At 36.4% G+C, this 19,684-nt stretch overlaps 1 protein-coding gene across 3 annotated transcripts in view; it reads right to left on the bottom strand.

The window, feature by feature from the left end:
- Positions 1 to 19,684, bottom strand: part of VPS13B (vacuolar protein sorting 13 homolog B) — a 479,360-nt gene that overhangs the window by 194,910 nt on the left and 264,766 nt on the right. For all 3 annotated transcript variants that reach the window (XM_063327260.1, XM_063327261.1, XM_063327262.1), the window contains exons 26-29: positions 8,467 to 8,638; positions 7,310 to 7,424; positions 5,301 to 5,442; positions 3,070 to 3,478 (exon numbers count right to left, since the gene is read on the bottom strand). In XM_063327260.1, coding sequence (XP_063183330.1) covers positions 3,070 to 3,478; positions 5,301 to 5,442; positions 7,310 to 7,424; positions 8,467 to 8,638 — 838 coding nt within the window. The remainder of the gene's footprint in view (positions 1 to 3,069; positions 3,479 to 5,300; positions 5,443 to 7,309; positions 7,425 to 8,466; positions 8,639 to 19,684) is intronic.

Genomic DNA, 19,684 nt, shown 5'->3' with positions numbered 1-19,684 from the left:
CCCAACTGACAATTTAGTTGTGTTTTTTTGTTTGTTTTTTGTTGTTGTGGGTATTTTTTTTTTTTTTTTTTTTAGACTTTTAGTTAGCCATTTTAAATTAATTTCCACAGATATTGTAAGGGGATGTATTTAAGTTAGAATACCATGAGACACAATGTCAAAGTCCTTACAAAAGTCTAAGCAAATAAAATCTTTGCAACATTTTATCAACTAAGAATTGTAACCATAATCAATAATGGAAATCAGATGTGTTTAACAAGACTAATTCTCCATAAAACTATATTTATTATCATGTAACAAGTATGTAACTCATTATTAACTGAATCCTGTAATATATATTTTTTTCCTTTATGTTCGCTGAGGGAGAGCAATAAAACTACCTGTCTTAATCTTATTCGAGCATCACCATCACAGATATACCTTCAGATGTCTAAAACCTGCTCTTCCAAGGTGTGTTAAAAATTAGCCTCAGAAGACTAAGATCCCTGAGCACAAGTTACTCAGTCTGGCTGACTTGAAACTCTTTAATAGTAAGCAAAGAGGATGTTACAGACCATATGTTATGACAGACTTCAAAGTAGGGAGTCATGCTCATGTGACAAGAATATATCACTTCTACAAATGCAGGACATACGTTTATTCAGTATGCCGCCTTTTCTTTTTCACTATCAACAAATTTGTCATGCCCTTTCTAGGGATTCCTGATATTTTGCTCCTACTACATATTAAAAAAAGTTCCTATTGTCCTCAAACCAGCCAGATGTGGATTTTCCCTGTCTTTACCACTTACCAGTTTTTTTGCAATTTACAATTTTTACTTACAGTGTTCTGCTACGCAATATGTCTTGTTTCTATTTTTTATATTTTGCTTTTAGATATTTAGTTGTCTTTACTTCAACACTAAGTAAGTGTGGGCTGCTGGCCAGAGCTTGAAACACTACCTGATGTATTCACAAATCAAACTGAGAGAAAGCAGCATTGCTTATTGCCTAGGACAGAATGTGCCCTCGAGTCCACCACAAAGAGAAACGTTAATCTAGTGCTGCTGCAAAAGCCATGAAACCGAAGTGTTATAAAACTGTGTGGGCGTATTCATGCGTGCGTGTATTGAAATTCCTCAGGAGAAAAATCATTATTTTGATTATTTCATAGCATTTGTGTACCAGAGTTCAGGGTGCAAGTTTGGGTTGTTTTGGGGTTTTTTTGTTTTTGGTTTTTTTTTGGTTTTTTTTTTTGTTTTGTTTTTTTTTTTGTTTTTTTTTTTTTTTGTTTGTTTTTTTTTTAAACTCTATATGTAAAGTCACAATTGCAACGTGTTTTCTGTGGGGAGGATAGTTTTGGTAGCTATCACTAGGTATGAACAGCAAACGATTGACTAGAAGAGAAACTAAGGTGATTTTTTTCTGCTTTAACTGCAGCGATCACAACTTAAAACACGCAAATCTTATTGGATTAAAAATCTCTCTTAATCAAAAAATGATGAATGAGTTCTTATGGGGGCATATATCCACAATATCTATCACTTTTGTGACCTAGCATACCAGTAACATGGGTCGTATTCAACTCTTACTCCTTACTATTGTTTCTAATTTCTATTGTTCTTGAAGACAATAAACAGTAGAAGACAGAAGCAATTTATTTCACATTCAGAAACAGATGAGAGTTTGGGAAAATCTGGGGTGAAAGAAGAAATGAAAGGATTTTCATAGTGATGATATTTCAAAATTTTCCAGTGAAAGAGGTTAGCTGACTTCCCTATTAATTTAGTAAAGCTAATCTTTAATATTATTCTTTAAAAGCTTACATAATTTTTCTTCCTAAATCCACGGTTAACCATGTAAATTCTGTTCTTTGCGTGCATTTTCAAGGAAGGGATAGCAATTAGACAAGGTTTTTTATAATTTCTTTTTCATGATGTATACAGATACAGAGCTACGAAAACATACTTTTGAAAAAAGATTTCCTTGACAGCATGCCCTAGAACTCCCTTCCAACCAGAATCATAACTCTTTCTTGCCAACACAGCCAGTCTAATTTTATCTTCCTGTGTTTTCAACATTCCCAGTTGGAAAATTATAGAGCATGCTGGCAAAAAAATGATCGATACAAATTCTCACTGTCTGCACTTCTTGCAATTAGGTTATGAGAAAAATCTAAAGACTATACTCTTAGGATTATATTGTGTGCTATCGCATATAATGGTAAAAAAACCCCATACCTATAGGACTTATGTAAACATATGATAGCAGTAAAACACTGTGTTGTTTTTTTTTTTAAATGTCTAGAAGAATTGTTGGTAATGGAAGTGATCACATTCCCGCTAGCTGTTACAATGTGTAATTTTAATGTCAGCATCTCTTTATTTATATATAAAGATTGTAATGGGGTTGTAAATGTATTTTATGTATGAAGGGAAAACAATTTCTTACACAAAATTAGTATTATCCATACATCAAATGGCTACTTACAGTTGTTTGAAAGAACAGCTGACACCATCCACACCTCTCTAAACACCTGAAAGCCTCTTACATAAGGGAGGCTGAATACCTTCAACTAAGACTTACTAAATAAATTATGAAGTCTATCATCTGTTGGGAATCAATCACAAGGTACATTTTAATAACTTTCTCCAAACTGAACTAGAATTTCTACCTCCTTCACTATTGCATGGTTTTCTAGGTGCCAATTCCACAAGAGCTAAGGCTCAATGCTTACGCTCCAGTGCCGGAACAGGCGTCTATGGAAGACTGAACTCGTAGCACATAATGAGAACTGACACAAGAATCACCACTGCAGAATTGGGCTAAGTTCTCTTTTCACAATTCTTGATCATTTATTTTTTTCTTACAATCACATTTTAAATGCAAACTGTATAGGCGCTGGGAAAGCGAAGCTCAAATAAATGCCTAAAAACCCCGCAACTTTTCAGCAAATCTGCAGAGAATTAGCATGAATGTTAGATGTTTCTTAACTCTGACCCTTAAAACTGAAGGTCCTAGCAAAGGTCAGCAAGTCACAAGTTAAAATACTTGTTTACACTACTGAACAGCAAAAAAACCTCTAACATACCTTCAGCAGTATGATGATCTTCCTCATTTTTGGGAAAGAAGACTCTTATCACACCGGTGTTGATATAAATCAGAGGTAAGTTGCGGGAAGTTAGAGCATGAGTCCTCATAGGTTGGCCTGGTGATTTTCTTTTCTCCTTTTGACTCCTTGGCAACCTGGCTTGAAAAATGCTTGCAATTGCATTAAGCAATGGAAAACAGAGGACCACATCAAAGGCCTGAGCAGAGAGAAGGATCTCATGAAGAAAGTGAGGAGAACCATCAGTGTGACCTTCTGATAGCGTGTGAAATGTTCTTCGTTCATTTCTTGATATCAGTTTGTGCCGGACATTTTTTGTCACAGCTTTGGTGTAAGTGAGAGAAAGAAATCCATGTTGTTGGTGTGAGCCATCTAAAAGTTTTGCCGTTGTCTATTTCAAGGAAAAAAAAAAAGATTAAAAAAAAACTGCTGCAAAAATGTACAGATATAACACCCATCAACTGCCATATTCTCTGTTAGTTAGGATGTTTAGAGTTCTATATTTTCTAATAGCTTTCAGCTGCCTCTGAATAGTAAAGAAAATTTCTTTCCTTTTTTTGAATGGACAATTTGTCCACAGTGTGTCCACTCTTCACTGTACTGTTTTTGCTAAAACTATGAATTGCTGAAGATTTTTTCTTTCCTGATTATTTACGTTGTATGAAATTCAAATCCGATTGGCCAACAAAACCCCATATATTCAAGAGTCTAAATTTACCCACATTTTTCAGGTAACTTTTCACACAGTTAAATATTTTGATTTCTCCTTCACTTTAGACATTTTAGGAGTAGATCGTACTCCCTTGCATTGTTCCTTCTGTATGTGCAAATACCATAGGTGCTAAAATAACACTTGGGTGCTGAGATAGCTTCACTCCATCTAAGCATGGGCGTATAAAACTCCCATAGCCAACTACATACTCTTAAGAATTGAACTGTTTTTTCCCCTCATCACCTCTGAGTATTTAAAGAGAATAGCTGTACCACCTGCCAAAACCGCATCACTTCAATAAAGATATACTACACTGTACTTTAGAACTAGCAGATTTCTTCACTTAGACAGATTTCCTGGTAAAGATGACCATTAAATGCTTAGCTCCCAGATGAATATTACAGTTTCCATATTATCTTTGAAAGTCTTTTAGTCATACATTGTTAGTGAGTGAAAAATGTAAAAATAATAACTTCTAGAACCATTCCTTTAACAGTTTAATAAACAATTTGAGAGAATTCTATGATTGTTTAAATATTAGCTTTAATCATGTGAACACAAATGAAAGCAACTACATTTTGGAAGTAGTTGCTTCTTTCAGCATCTTAAATTTGATTTAAAATAATTTAATGTAAGTTAAACCTTGTTAATAGAAGAACAAAATCTCTTTCTTAAATTTACAGGATACATAGCTTAAATGCTGAAAAAGCAGAAGCTTTTATGATTAAGTGAATTAAAAAAATTAGTAAGTTAATTTCCTGTAAGAACTGAAACAAACAGAATAAGAGAAAGTATTACCAATCAATATTCATGATGAAAATAAATCAGACCACACAGAACTTCCACTAACATAAAAAGACTCTATACAGTCACACATTTGTGAGGATAGAGCCCAATGTCATAAGATATAAAGTCTTTCAAGGACAAACAGGCAAGGAAAAAAAAAGGATTAAATATCTCACACTGAGATATTCTGAATCAATGAGTAATGTTCCACGCATTCAAAAGAAAGACTCAAATATGAAATCGTTAATTGTTCCATTATCATGAGAAGTAATTTTAAAAAATTGCATAAAGGTATATAGTAGTAATATAAAGTACTTAAATCCTTAAGGAGATATCAGAACTGCCTGAACAAAATGCAGTGTTCAGTAATGGCTTTTACATATTTGGTCTCCAAACATTACTGTACATGCTCATTTTTAATATAAATGAAATCCCATTGACTTCAGTGGACTGTTACGTACCAGGTTGTGAACCATCAACCCTCATTCCCATATCGACTAAAAAATGACTGACAACTATTACTAAAGGATAAGAGAGAAATAACACAATGAATATAATAAATACAAGCAATAAATATAGTCAGTAAAAAAAATAATATTTAGATGATAAGCAACTAAAGCCATTTGAGATTTTTTTTTTTTTTTACTGCAACTGGTATTTATTAGTGGAAGTTCTGTAGTAATTTTTTATTTTTTTTTTAAATAAAGATTCTTACAGAGGGGAAGAAGCCAGAGAAACTACTGAAAGGGTCCTGCTTGCTGATGGGTCGAACCAACAAGGTACGTCTGTTCAGCTTGTCAGTACAGGAAAGGAACACACCTCCGTATTGCCCCAGAGACCAAGAATCTTCCCCAAGGCTTGAGGTAATGCACAAGGCATGGAAGCGGAGAAAACAAAAAGCAAAAAAAAATAATAATTGCTATAAGCAAAAAAAAAAGTTACATTAAACTTGAACGATTCTATGTAACTGCAAGATAAAGCCTATGCCATACCTTTTCCTAAAAAGCTGAAATTCAATCAAATCAAGCATAAAAATGGTAAGAAAAAAAGAGCGCTTTGTAAAATTTTATGTGAAAGGACAACCTACAGCAAGAGGTCAAGACACATGAGAATAAAAGTACAGTAAAATCCTGCATAAAGAAAAGGGACTTCCCCTGGATTTTCAGCAGACAGCTTTATTGGAATGAGGAAAAGAATGATTACAAGAACTAGGAAACTGCGAGTGAAAAGCTGTACTCATATATGTTACAAAGTTATAGTATTATTTAGAAAAAAATGAGCTATCAAGTATTAAAATGTGCTTTTTACTACAGTTTTTGTAATCATTCTTTTTAACATATGTAAGAATAAAGAAAAACATGTTATTTAAGAAGAGTGATTCAGGTAATTGCCTTAGTTTACTAAAGAAGTCTCACCAAAAGCTTTTCTCTGCATTGTAGAAATACTCCTTCAAAATTTCCTGACTGCCAGTCTCCCCCTGGCCTGGAAGACAGAACCTTATCTATTCTCTGCTTTTGTTTTTAGTCCACAGAGATTTAAAGACAGAGAAAGGTACTCTGAAGAGAATATGAAATATAAATAAGAACAATAACAATTTTGTCAAATTAAAAAATTTTTTCTTTTTTTTTAAAGCCTCAATGTAACTTTAGCAAACAAGAACACCCTGAAGTTGAAAACATTTCTAACGGAACATTAGGGTCCTGGGAATAAAGTACTTTCTCTCAAGCTTTCCACAGAATCTGTGGACAAAGCAACTTGTTAAGAGCAATAGCTACTAGGATTCCAAAGCATTTAAAGCATGAGGACTTGATTTTAAAAGATTTTTTTTTTAAATAAGGTACAAATTTTGATTATAAAATATTAAAATATGTACAAACAATAACTGCATTTGTAACTTCAGCATGAGAACAGGAATTCAATTTTTTTTTTTTAGACTGATCAGAAAAAAAGTCTCAGAAATGGTGGTAACTTCGCGAAATCGATACTAACTCTGCTTACTCTTGTACATAGAAAACAATAAGTGTCCAATAAGACCTTGCAGACATTGGCTCCTAAGTCAAAATGATGTGTGCTTCTAAATATTTTAGTCATTTTCAATGCCAAAAAAAGTTCTGAAGCTTTTAACTATTTTTTTTCCTTTCAGGGAGTAACACAACAACTATTTTCTCTTAATAATTTGTCTCCAATAACGGAGTCTGTTGGTCTGTAATGGCAAACACCAATCCAGCTGATCAAAGACTACATAGGCTCGCTCTTATTTTGTCAAGACTAGTGTGTTCATGGCCGCTACAAGCTAGAAGGTGGCACATGCAATTGCTCTACAGAACCGTGCATCCGGGTGCCAAATGAATGCAGTCACATTGCTGCAGCATACTAGCTGCATTTTTTTGAAGCTTCTTTTTAATATCTAAAGAGTATGGTACCATAAATCATTAAATATTGGCACTTGCTATCACAACATGAGGCTATACTTAAGGAATTTACCATTCAAACGTTCAGCTAAAATGAATGATTTTTGTCTAATGGACCAACAGAGCAGCAAGTGTGAAAAAATGCTCTCCCAATTTATAATGGTTTTTTTTTTTGGAATCAGATATAATTCTGAAAAAATGCCGCCTTCTTTCAGCCTGAAATTAAAGCAGAATAATTCCCATGGCAGTGGGGTTGGAACTACATGATCTTTAAGGTCCCTTCCAACCCAAACCATTCCATGATTCCAATTACCTGTTTCTGTAATGGTCAATATTGAAGCTTTCTATTTTACATTTGATTTTGGTATAGACATCTTGCACATCCACTGAGGCACTGAGATCTTCTAATTCACTGACAACACAAACTTCTACGAGAGTTGAAGAAAATAAAAGTTATTAGTTATGAATCTGAAACTTGCAAATTTTTAAGCAAGAAGCGTATCTGAGACACTACATTTTGTAAATAGGATGATGCTACTTCTACTCAGAGTTTTTTCATAAAGCACTTTTTGATTCAAGCGTTATACAGACAGGAACCAGAAAAAAAAATCCTAGAATCCAAACTTTTTTATACAGATATGTAGAGAGGTTCTAGTTCAGTTGTTCATAGTATAATTCCTGAAAAAAAGGTAAAAGAGTAGTTACCAATATATTCACTCTAACAATACATGACATTTCTTTCTCTCATGTAATTATTTTTTTTTAAATCAAAGGTTCAAGTACATCTCCCTGAAAATCAGCTTTAATCATTAGTCCCCTTATTTTTTCACATTTCTATGAGTAACATCAATTGCAAAGCTGCAGTGTTTGCTAACAAAAAAAAATATTTGAAGTCCTGCAGTACATTTATTGAATCTGAGTTCCTTTCAAACAATTCCTGTCCGGATGACAATCCAACTTTAATCTCAAAGAAAAAAAGCGAAGCTGGGTACCACACATATTTATCTTTTCAACACGGAAGTTGCACTCCCTATTAAACTTTCTATGACTTTTAGAATTATACTATGATGATTATGTTAAATTTAAATTTGAAATTATTAATACAAAACTACATGTCTACACATGGACATACACAAAACATACTACTAAATCATATCAAAAGGAAAAATTATGGCTTCTAAGGCAATACATGCAGCACTCTATTAAATAAAATAATCAACTTATTTCAAATTTAATATAATAATCTTTCGACACAGAGGGGACGTTTATGCCAAAGAACAACACTGAATGCTGATGACACGCACCAACCTAATGAAACCTTGTCACTCTAATTTAAAATATAGACCCACCCCATTATTTCTGCATTACAGTGTTTAATATTGTCAATAAATGCCCTGAGTAGCTAATACCATGCTGTAAAATAATGGATGGAATTTAAAATAGTAGGTGAGGGGGAAAAATGCTAAATACCTGTGCCATTATTTCTAGGATCAGGAGCAAACAATTTTACAGTAATTTTTGGCAACATCCACTGCATCCATAGGCTGACACGTCCACTTGAGACTCCGATATTACTTGTTGTTTGTTCCAATGTAATTGAGTCTGAGAAGGGAGAATCATCACCACCCTGAAGAGAATCACCCTATGAAACAGATGTAATAGCTGAGAAAAAAACCACATTGCTTTTCACCACTCCTCTTTTTTCTTCTGTCTAGACTGATGCAGATGCACAAACTATATACATATAAGTACAGACCCACTGATAACATATTTGAATTAAACCATTTAACAACAGGAAAAAAAAAGAAACAAAATATATTCCCCTTTTCTTAGGTAGAGATAACAGATTTGGCAAAGATTATATGGTAAAATTGTCAGGTTCCATGACCTAGTTCCACTTGGCACAGTAAGCTTTCATTAACTCTACACTAATGAAATACTTTCATCAATGAAAAAACATAGGCTGATATGAATATTCTGAGATGCAATAGGAAAGGGGACAAGCAGGCTTGCGTATATCTGAAAGGCAAAGGAAGAACGAGTCGTTGGAGGTGTCAAATGAAGAGCCACCTAGTATGGCCATAACACTTCTATACTACATACACTCTGGCTTTGGGGTTGTTTTTTTTTTTCCCCTCCTTCTATGTATTTCTCTGTAACTGCTTGAGTAAAACGATTTCACAAAACAACAGCTTTTTCTAAGAATTGGAAAGATTTTAGTTGCCAATTTTAAAATATTTTCATTATTTAAAAAAAGTGATTGTCACTTGCAATATTCTAAAATATATGATCTGTTGACAAATGAGCTTCTATGGCATCAATAATCTCCGTTCATTCTCTAAAACATTAAGGGCTCAACAAAAAAGACACAAAGGTTAGTGTTTTTAGGAAGAGAACATGACAAAGGAAAGCTATTCTGAAAATCCTGTTACAAGGGCTTATCAGAGCCCTGCGGGCATGTTCTGATAATTCTTGATAGCACAACTGAAATATTTACCAGCCGTAGTAACCATCCTGCTCCTTTGCTGGAACATACTGCCTCCCAATAGGAAAAGAAAGATGCAAACATACAATTGCTCATCAGCCTATAGTGTTTACAGCCTTTAAACTGAATGCAATAGACACAGAAGTCACTAATGTCAACCAGAAGACACTAAAATTCACCAGTATCTTCACTTGCAGCTACACTAAGTGTTGCAAGTTGTCTTCATTATTCAAGCACAAAAGGAAAGGACCGAGATGTTTCTAAGATTTACAGACCAACAGTCCTAACTTTCAATGAAGGTTTTGTGAGTGAATTCATTTTAACCTGTCAGGCAAGAAGTGATGATGCACTCACTTCAGCTTCAGATGTCCCAGAAAAACTTACTTTCAGTAGCAAAATTTAAAATCTGACAGTACTTGACTCATTCTTCAGTCCAAGACTGGAGAATGTGAGTATGGAAATTCTGTTAGCAATCTATTTTCTGGGTGGGTAGAATTTATCCCAAACCAAATGACATAGCTCATATGGAAGCATTTACATTGATAAATCACATTTTCAATCAACTGAGGCCTACAGTTTAATTCTAGGATTTCTACCATGTATACATGTTCGCTTATCACCCACCTAACTGTAACAGAAGACAAGAAGGTAGGTCAAAATCCTACAGAAGTTTTGCACGCAATCCGTTATGACTTTGGGCTATCTGATATATACCAAATGGAGCAGCTGACATTGTGCTTTTAGAATTTATTGCATAATGAAGAATATGATTACCTTTACCACATTCTTTTTCAGAGAAACACTAAAACACAGCTTCTGCTTCATGCTTGCAGCTCTATGTCACTCAAATTAACATTTACTGATTTTTTTTTTTGTCCCAGTGAAGCTCTTAGAGGACACAGACAGAAACAGCAAAGTTACTTTATCTGTGTGCAGTAACCTTTACCCTTGAAAAACTCAGTGATACCTACTACAGTTAGCAAGAAACCATCTATGTTGTCAATAGCTGACATAGAGAACTTACCGCTCCAGATATTCATTCATGTGAGGAAGGGAGAGCTTGTCCAACTAAGGTATGTTACTGGAAAATAAAACCTAAACACGAGACTATAATACCTGGACCATTTCAACAGATATATTACGAAGTGTTGAAATGAAAATTAAGATTCAATTCACCTTCAATTATCTATGGTGATGGTATCTTGCATTAATCAAAATGCATGAAAGAAAACAGGTCTATTTCTATTTATTTTTATATTTCTTATGTAAGGCATTATTGCTTACACCTCCGAACAGACTACCTGTAGAGCACCTATTGAATAACTGTTAGACTCCAGAGGTGCAAAACATTAGCTGCTATTAGTATGAGGTTTCTTAGTAGAGTATATGTATATTTCAGTCTTCTCATCTCACTTTTGAAAACAAATGAAAGGGAAAAAAGAATCAGGTCCCAGCTCAATTAAGGCAAACCTTCAGGCTAAGTACTGATGGAGGGAGATGCTAAATAGCACTGTAATCCTCATTCCATGGTTAAGTTACACAATTCAGAGAGAAAAGAAAAGAAGATTTACTCTCATAAGTTCAGTTTGAAGAAAAATCAGTCTGACATAGCTGGAGAAGGACCAGACGGGTATGAGCAAGATTAATCAGAAAAAGAGAAAGAACCCTTGTCTGTTTTACGCGCGTATTTATTTGCATGTGTGGTGGAAAGAGCAGGGGGTTGTAATAATGGGAGCTAAGGAAATAAATTTGTGAAAAAATATTCTGAATGTACTTACAGCAGACAGGTTACAGAAACAAGGTAAGAATGGGCAAGTGCATTGGCGAGAGAGCTGGTAACAGAGCACAGAAGAGAACAAGCAGACAACCAACGTTGAAGGAGATTCATCTGGTTCCCTTCAAACAGACCTCCCAGAGGGAAACTTCCCTATACCATTTTATCCACCCATTTTTATAATACCTTCTCTCTTTTAAAATCCTTTCTTCCCTGAAAGGTTCGTAATTGTCACCAAGTGGACAATTGGACCTACTTCTTTGGACCTACTCAAGGCTACTTGACTTTATTTTTTTTTAAAATTCAGCCAGACACTACGCCTTCTCTCCCTTCCTGCCTCCTTCCCCATCCTTTCCCTGTCGAGCATTTCTTCTCCATTGTGTTCTCATTGAGCAAACTTCCCTACATAAAACCACCTGAAATTCCTCTCCAAGACATGGACTTAACATGACTCTCTTCCTTTTATAATTTGTTTACTGTTCCTTCTTCCATTTTTTTCTTATGCTGTCTGCAAATTTAGATTATTAAACATAGCATGGCCTCCCTCCTGCTGCGTATCTAATATTTAATGTCTACCACAGTAAGACACCCAATTGGAGAAACCTCAAATACCTCATTTCACAAAGAAAGATGCATCCAACTTCAAAGCAAGTGTGGCACAGTGGATATAGGGCATCCAACAAGATGAAAAAATAAAGGGGTGGTAGAACCTGTTAAATAACATGTTTAGTGAAGAGATTAACTCTTTTCTGTCAAACTGTGACTCATATTTCCTATTTGCTTCCCCAGCAACTTTCCTGCCTCTTGCTGGACCTTTTTCTCCAAAGACCCCTATCTCTGAGCACTATTTACTAACCATGCTTTTGCAAGACATTTCCTACTGTCTTCGCAAAGAACTCTGCTCTCTCCAGTGACACTTAATTGTCTTACAAGGCAGCACTGACAGCAACATGGAAGTACATACCTTTTCAGCACTGTAAACAAAACTCAGTTTTGTTTCTTCAAGGAAGAAACTGTCCTAGGAATGCAAAAGTATGGGGAAGGAATGAAAACTGGGAAACAGTCTTGGAGAGTGCCAGGCCTGGAAGTCCCCCAGCACCTGAAATCATGTAGGTAGAACAGCCACTTCTCCAGTACTAACCAATGTTAGTCCTTAGTGCTTCTCCTGAAATGGCAAGCTCCACTGATAGGACAGTGGCATAAACCAGGAGGCAACAACCCCCCAGCCATATTGCCATCCTCTGATGATCCCTGTCCACCCTCTTAAAATACTAGCCTGCCTCCCCACGAACTATCCTCTCCAACTCTTCCTACTTGTAAAGCCATAAAAAGCGGGAGCAAAAAATGTATCCTTCCAGAGCTAGAAAGAACACAATACTTTGAGAATCCTGTTTCCCTTCTTAATGAGTCTTTATTTGCAAAGTCCTCATTCTGACTTCAGAGAAGCCTCATCCTATTCATGGCTTGCAATTTCATGCCATCAGCATGGCATTGGTTATGGACCTTTAAATTTCTGCCAATTCCTTTCTTCTTCTTGTTTCTTTCATATAACTCATCCACATGGTTCTTTGACACTCTGCTCTCCAGTAACTTCCCACAGCTTCATAATTTGCCTTTGAATGATACCCCTAAGAGATGATGCTCCTCTGTGGGAGTTTTGTTGTGTCTGGGATGACTGTTCTCATCAAACTTCACATGTTCTAGAGATGCTGGAGTCAACGGTACTTTGGAATGGGGGGGATCCCTTGAGCAGGGCAGCTCTGAAGGAAGGAGCCAGCCAAAGACCATTTCCCTTAGCTGAGATCCTCAGACGGATTTTACAGGGTATCAAGAAATGGAAGCCAATTAAAGGTTAAGGAAAGACAGAAACAATACTCATTTAAACCTCATAATATGTTTATTTACAGTTCAAGTCAAAGTTCAAGCCAATGTTGATATTCTGTGGACCAATTTGCTGCTCTCTCTTCTTTTCATTCTATAAAAATAATTTTATCTTTTTTTTTTCTTTTTTTTTTAGAGCTGGAACATTTTTTAAGTTCTTTTTGTGCTGTAGGCACACTTAATTTGCCAAACTGTAACTTACAAACCATGATGGAGGGGGTGGGAATGAGAGACCATCTCCTCCCCGCCCTCCATACACAACCTCACTCTCCCACTGAACATGTTCCAAAATGCTTCCTGTATGAAAATCAACTTTGTTCTAAAATTCTGGCAGGTCTCTACATTTCTGATAGTTAAAATAAGAAGAAAACAATAGCAGATTAAACTTAAAGGGGTACAGTTAACAGCAAATACATACTGCCACCATGGCAAGTTTTGAATTTTATAATTGGATTCTTTTATTTTCATAATTTAATGTGTTCAGATGTTTCATGCATTTTGTTGTTTTGTTGGGTTTTTTTTCCAGACAACTGTTTTTGTTTAGTGGTTTGAGCATATAGACAACTTTGTTCTGTAGAAAACTGAGGCTATCATTTTCCCACACTTTTCTTTAACCTTGTTTTTCTGAAGATATTAGATGATGTACTTTGCCTCTCAGAGAATCAGCCAGTTGACAATTTTGGCACAAGGTTACTTACAATAGTATTTCTGAGATTCTTGAAGAACTGCACTTATCTACCATAACCCCAGACATATATAAAAAGCAAATCAACCCAGGAATGTGCAATTAAATTTAAAAACAGGAAACCCTGAATTTTAGGAAATTTGGCCCCTACCAACTTCCAAGCCTATTATATTTATGAAGTTTACAAAAAAACAGATTTACAGGTACAGGCCCAGATGTATCATTCAAAACTGCTTCTTCCTTTTCTACATACATAATGGAATAGGCCATATATCTGATATGCTATAACCAAAAAATACACAGGTGAGGAAAAGAGGCCAAGGTGCTCACAGTTTCCATTACTATCCCTGGAGCTAAGCTTTTGCTGGCATCATTCCAATGTTGTTTGTGCTTATGCTTGTCTTATTTGCAGATGTTTCTCACACTTTAATTTCAGTAGGCTGTGAGGTGGCTTTATTAAATGCTATTCAAATTGTGTAGCGCACAATTGCATCGCTGTAGAACAAAACTTTATTTAGTCAATACACAAGTAAGGCCTACACATGCATATATTTCTGAAGTGAACTTGAAAAAGGAAACCAGTCCTTGAATTTCTAGGAGTCAAATGGAGGTTGATGAGACCTTATCAGAAATAAAGGAATTGTGAACCTCTGAACACAGACAGAGGCAGAGTAAGCTGGGGGTCAGATACCTGGACCTGCACTTGCCAGGGTTTTGGAACTTGTTCTACCACGGGGCCTGTAAGTCCTAACCAGGGCCTCAACTCGCTTGTGCTCAGCTTAGCGCTGCAATCCTGTACTTGGGTTACCACATTCCCACCCAGTGTTCCAGGTCACCTGTGCGTACTATGGCTTGGACTAGCTAGCTTGACAGTATAGCTAAAACTGCGTTAAGCTGAGGCTTTCGGGGATAACCTCTCCTGTTTGCAGCTGTGCCAGCTGCAGAGCTTTATCAACAGACACCCCCAGCTGCTCAGCACCACGCCCCTGTCAGAGGTGACTGGGTTACAGCTCCACTCATCCCCCACTTCAGCAGTTCAAAGTGAACATGCTACCTGAATTTTTTTCCTGCCATTCATACGTAAGTAAACAGTTGAATTGGCCCATTCTCTTTCTCCATGGCAGAAGCACTGCAGATGCTCCTGTGAAGGCAGACGTTGCCATATGACTACCCTTTGGGGAGTGAAAAATGAAGAGACTGCATCTCTTCTTAGCCTTCTGTTAATGGTACTGTAACCAGAACCACTGGGCAGAGTCACAGGGGCTGAAAAACTGATAGTCTTCAGTAGCTGACATGTTGGTGTTGTGGTTTTTTTTCCCCAATAAGCTCAAATTCTTAGAAATTTTTTGCAGTGAGAAACTGGAGTGAAAAGAGAGTCTGTGCTCTTGTTTCTCATGAAGTTTCAATTTTCATTTTGGATTTTCAGCACCCAGCGTGGTATTGTTAAATGTTTATGCACTAATTTTCTGCTCTGTTTCCAGATCTACAGAAAAATCAAGCCAGAGTCAGAAACCCTGAACTATTTTCCCACAACTTCGCATGCCAAGTCCTAAAATATACAATTTAATTCTTTCACCAATTGTTGCAAATTGACCAATATACTGAGTTTATTTTCTTAGCAGAATTTATCTTTGTTCATCAGGAAGATCCAAACATATGAGGCCTTCATCCTTGGCCTGCCTAAAGCTCAGGGATGATCACAGTTTGGCCACACTATTGCTATGCCTTATCAAAATAACTTCTGCGTTCTTGCTCAATCACTGAGTTTCCCCAAGGACTAAACACTTCTACCACTGTTTGTACTTAAGTAAACAGTAACAAGTGGCCTGTTGTATCCTGTACTACCTTTGCTTTTGCTGTTCCAAAGCAGGGATGGTAAAAATGATTAACTGTTTCCAGCCCTCCAGTACTTAAGCCTCTCACTCATGTTTCCCTCTCTTACTACCACCCAGACTAAAATTCAGTAAGCTAGGTAGCTTTATCCACATCAGTCTGTGGTGCTCACTATCAACTTGTCAGCATGAAAAGAATTACACACAGCTCAAAATATAAATCATCCACAGATCACATAAACAAATTACTTCTTTTGCTATTTAATATAAACAGTTGTGAGAGTTTGCTTTCTTCCGACTCATTTATAGCAAGTCCATTGCAGCAGAAAGAAGCTTTGAAAATAATCATTTGTCTCCCACAGAACAAAATAACACATTAACTGTAAAATCTCTAAACTTAAAAAAACCATACCTATCACAGCAAAGTATTTTTGTTCGACAAACTTCAGGATTTCAAGTTTTAAAAATACAGGAACATATAAACAAAATACAGACTCTGATAAAACACGAACTTCTGGAAAATGTCCTTAAGTCAAAACTGTAGAAATAAATATTATTGTTTAATTACTCTATATAATTCATTGCTGCTGATCAGCAATAATGAGCATAAAATATATAGCTACAAGGTGAATTTGTGGCTGATGCAATTGATTTTTATATATTACCACCTCCATTTCTTTCATTAAAAACATTACTGCTACAATAGTCTGAAAACAAGTTATAATTTACAAATACAGGATGGTATTTTCCAAATCAAACAACATGGACCTAGATTTGCTCCCACTGACTTCTTTGTGAGTAACAGTAGGCCAATACTAAGTACCTTCAAATCTCTGAGGACCAAAATATGCATCTGTAAGTAATCATTACTAGCATTTTAGAGAATGTAAAGACATTACATACACAGTATTTAAAGAGATTAAAATAAAAGTATTTTTCTACTTCTCTGAGTATTTGCGAGTTGTTTTCAGACCTGCCAGTATCAAGACAGCAATCAAGCAAGGTTTTGTTGCTGCTAGTCTCCTGGCCAGTGAGTGCCTGCACTATAACTGCCTCATCTGCTTTTATTGCTCCCTTGATGGAATTCAGACTCTGTGGGAAGGGAAAGGAGTGGTCCAGTTCCAACCAGCAGCAAAACCACAGACAGGGATAAATCAGACCAGGGAAAATGGTGGAATACTGCTCCAGTCTTCTCAGCTGCCTCCCCAAAGTTGCCTCCACCTTCCCTTTTCCCTCTACCATTCACTGAAAGCATGCCTTTTTCAGTCATCCTCTGCTTCCACGCAGTACCACTTATTCTTGGTTAGTTAACTTTTCTGACATTCTAGGTTCCTACAATCACCATTTCTGTGAGGTATTAAAGATAACTTTTGCCTCGCTGTCTCCAAACACCACAAATCCCTCCCCATCGCTCAGATTTTCTATACCAGTCCCTGAAGAGTACTTGAAGAATACCACAACATATGAAGCTGACAAGCGTTAGGTTACTCTGACATTCCCCACCCTGCTTCTGCACTTTCTGAAATTAAAATTACTTCTTCATAAGGTACCTGGAAAAATATTCAGCCCTCAACTGTACTTAGTGCAAGAAAATGCAATTGGGTTTTAAAATATTTGTTTGGATTTCACTAGGTAGGCTCTTGTGAACAAACAGGGTCTCCAGATAAAAGGTCTTATGTCTAATATAGATCTTATATACAATGATCCATACTTGGATAGACTGTGGAGAACTACGTCTTCACCCAGAAGAAAAACCTGGCCCCATTGAAAATAGCATGGTATACCAGACTGACATCTGCAGCCCATTAGGCAATTTGACAGGTAGAATTAGCTGCTCTACTTCACAGGAGACAAAACAATAAAAAAAAATAATCTGTTTACATTTCTTGTCTACAAGGCCTGTCGACTTTGCCTGCTTTGGGGGCAGAGGAATAGCTGTACAGCTCTCCATACAGATGCGACTCAGATGCACCTATAACAGGGTTCTCTGCATATTTGAGCATACTAAGGTGGTTATTTTTCTTCATATAAAGTCTATGTTATATGGACTACAACTGAGGCACTCCACAGACTGAAGTAGTTCAAAGTAGCAGCTGGAGACAGCAGAAGTGACCAGATTCTCTCTCTCATCGTCACATTTTACCCTCTTCAAATAAAGGAGAAGCACAATTTCATGATCACACTATCTATACCTAGGTATAGTGATAGTGATTAAGTTCGCAAGAGGAAACAGGGAAACTAAGTGATTACTCTCAAAGGACAAACAGCTTTCACTGGTCAAAAGAATGATGGAGAACATTCCTTAGCTAATTTTTCAATACTTATGGTTTTAAATTCTCAACAATCCTTACCTCAAAGAACAAGACAGCAACCACGTCATTATAATGAAAACCTAGCTCATGCTTTGATACTAGGAAATATGTTGAATAAGTTCAGACACAGCCACCAACCGCAGAAGAGAATGTGTTATGGAGATACTGCCAACCATTATGTTACAAATTATTTAATTTATATTGTCTAAAATAGTCTATTAGGAATGTGAGAAGAAAATATGGTTCCTTTTATTATTTCTCATTGGTTAGCCAAGTATGACTCTCCTACAGGAATATGGGCCTACAGGAAAGATGGGGAGGGACTCTTGATCGGGGACTGTAATGATAGGACACAGGGTAATGTCCTCAAACTGAAAGAGGGTAGATTTAGATTGGATATCAGGAAGAAATTCTTTACGCTAAGGGTGGTGAGGCACTGGAACAGGCTGCCCAGGGAAGCTGTGGATGCCCCATCCCTGGAAGTGTTCAAGACCAGGCTGGATGGGGCTTTGGGCAGCCTGGTCTAGTGGGAGGTGCCCCTGCCTATGGCAGGGGGCCTGGAACTAGACGATCTTTAAGGTCCCTTCCAACCTGAACCATTCTGTGATTCCTACCTCTTTCCCTTCCCATTCCCAACAGTACTACACAACTCACATCAGGACTACGCATAGTCTCAGGAACAATGTTCTTAGCTACTTTACACATCATGATCTGCAGAAGTTCAATGTACAGCTTCAAAACACTTTGAGATTTATTTTTATTGATGGCCATCAAAAGATTAAAAAGAAAAAAGATTCAGGTAAAGTAATGATTACATTGATTTAAAATGGTGGTAGAGTGCTTAAGATAATTTTTCCAAAGGCTTAAAAATCTGTTTGGAAAATTTTACTTTGTTTACACCGTCTAGAATGCATTAACTTGGTCGGTCATCCTACTAGGTGATTCACCTCACTCCAACTGGTAGCTTGACATAAATTAGTCCTAAGAGTGAAGGGATAATTTGTTTTTTGAGGTTTGTTTTGGTTTAAACATCAGTCTTTAAATAGAAGAAAGCACTAGGTCAAGTCAACCTTTGACGTTACATCCCATAACAACCAAATCATTTAGATGAATCCTCCACTGGCTATCCGTTCCTTTTCACCTTACAACACTGCTAACTTTTTTCAAGAAATTACAAGACTGATATCAAAGGTGGTCTTCAAGTATAAACATTGACTCCCATATTCATAAAAATGAGAGTACCCACATACTCAAAACAGCATTTTTGTAGCTACTAGTCTTTTAGGAATCTAAACTCTATCTTGAATGCCCATTACAAAGATTCTCTTCAAGCCATTTTTTCAACCACAGTAATTCAAAACCTTTGCCTTTCTCTTTTTTTTTTTCCTGTTAATTAAAACCCTTGTAGAGCCTACATACTTTTTTGATTTTAATCACCTTAATACACCTAATATTCCCACCAGTTAATCAGAAATGGAATAAGATTTTCCTCAGCCACTTAGTAAAAAATATTACCCTCCTACTTGAACAACTCTGTGAATCTTTTCCTGACAATATAAAAATTAGCCTTCTAATTCTCATTTTCCATTTCTGACAAAGAATTTGCAATCTCAAATATCTGGCCATGTATCCATTCTCCCATGTCGGTGCCTCTGTTAAACAAATGACACCTGCCCTGCCTCAGTATGCTTTTCTGTTTGTGCACTTATACATCCCTTG

The sequence above is a fragment of the Chroicocephalus ridibundus genome, chromosome 2 (assembly GCF_963924245.1).
Source record: "Chroicocephalus ridibundus chromosome 2, bChrRid1.1, whole genome shotgun sequence".
Lineage (NCBI taxonomy): Eukaryota > Metazoa > Chordata > Aves > Charadriiformes > Laridae > Chroicocephalus > Chroicocephalus ridibundus.
This window is presented reverse-complemented; position numbering and strand designations above follow the sequence as displayed.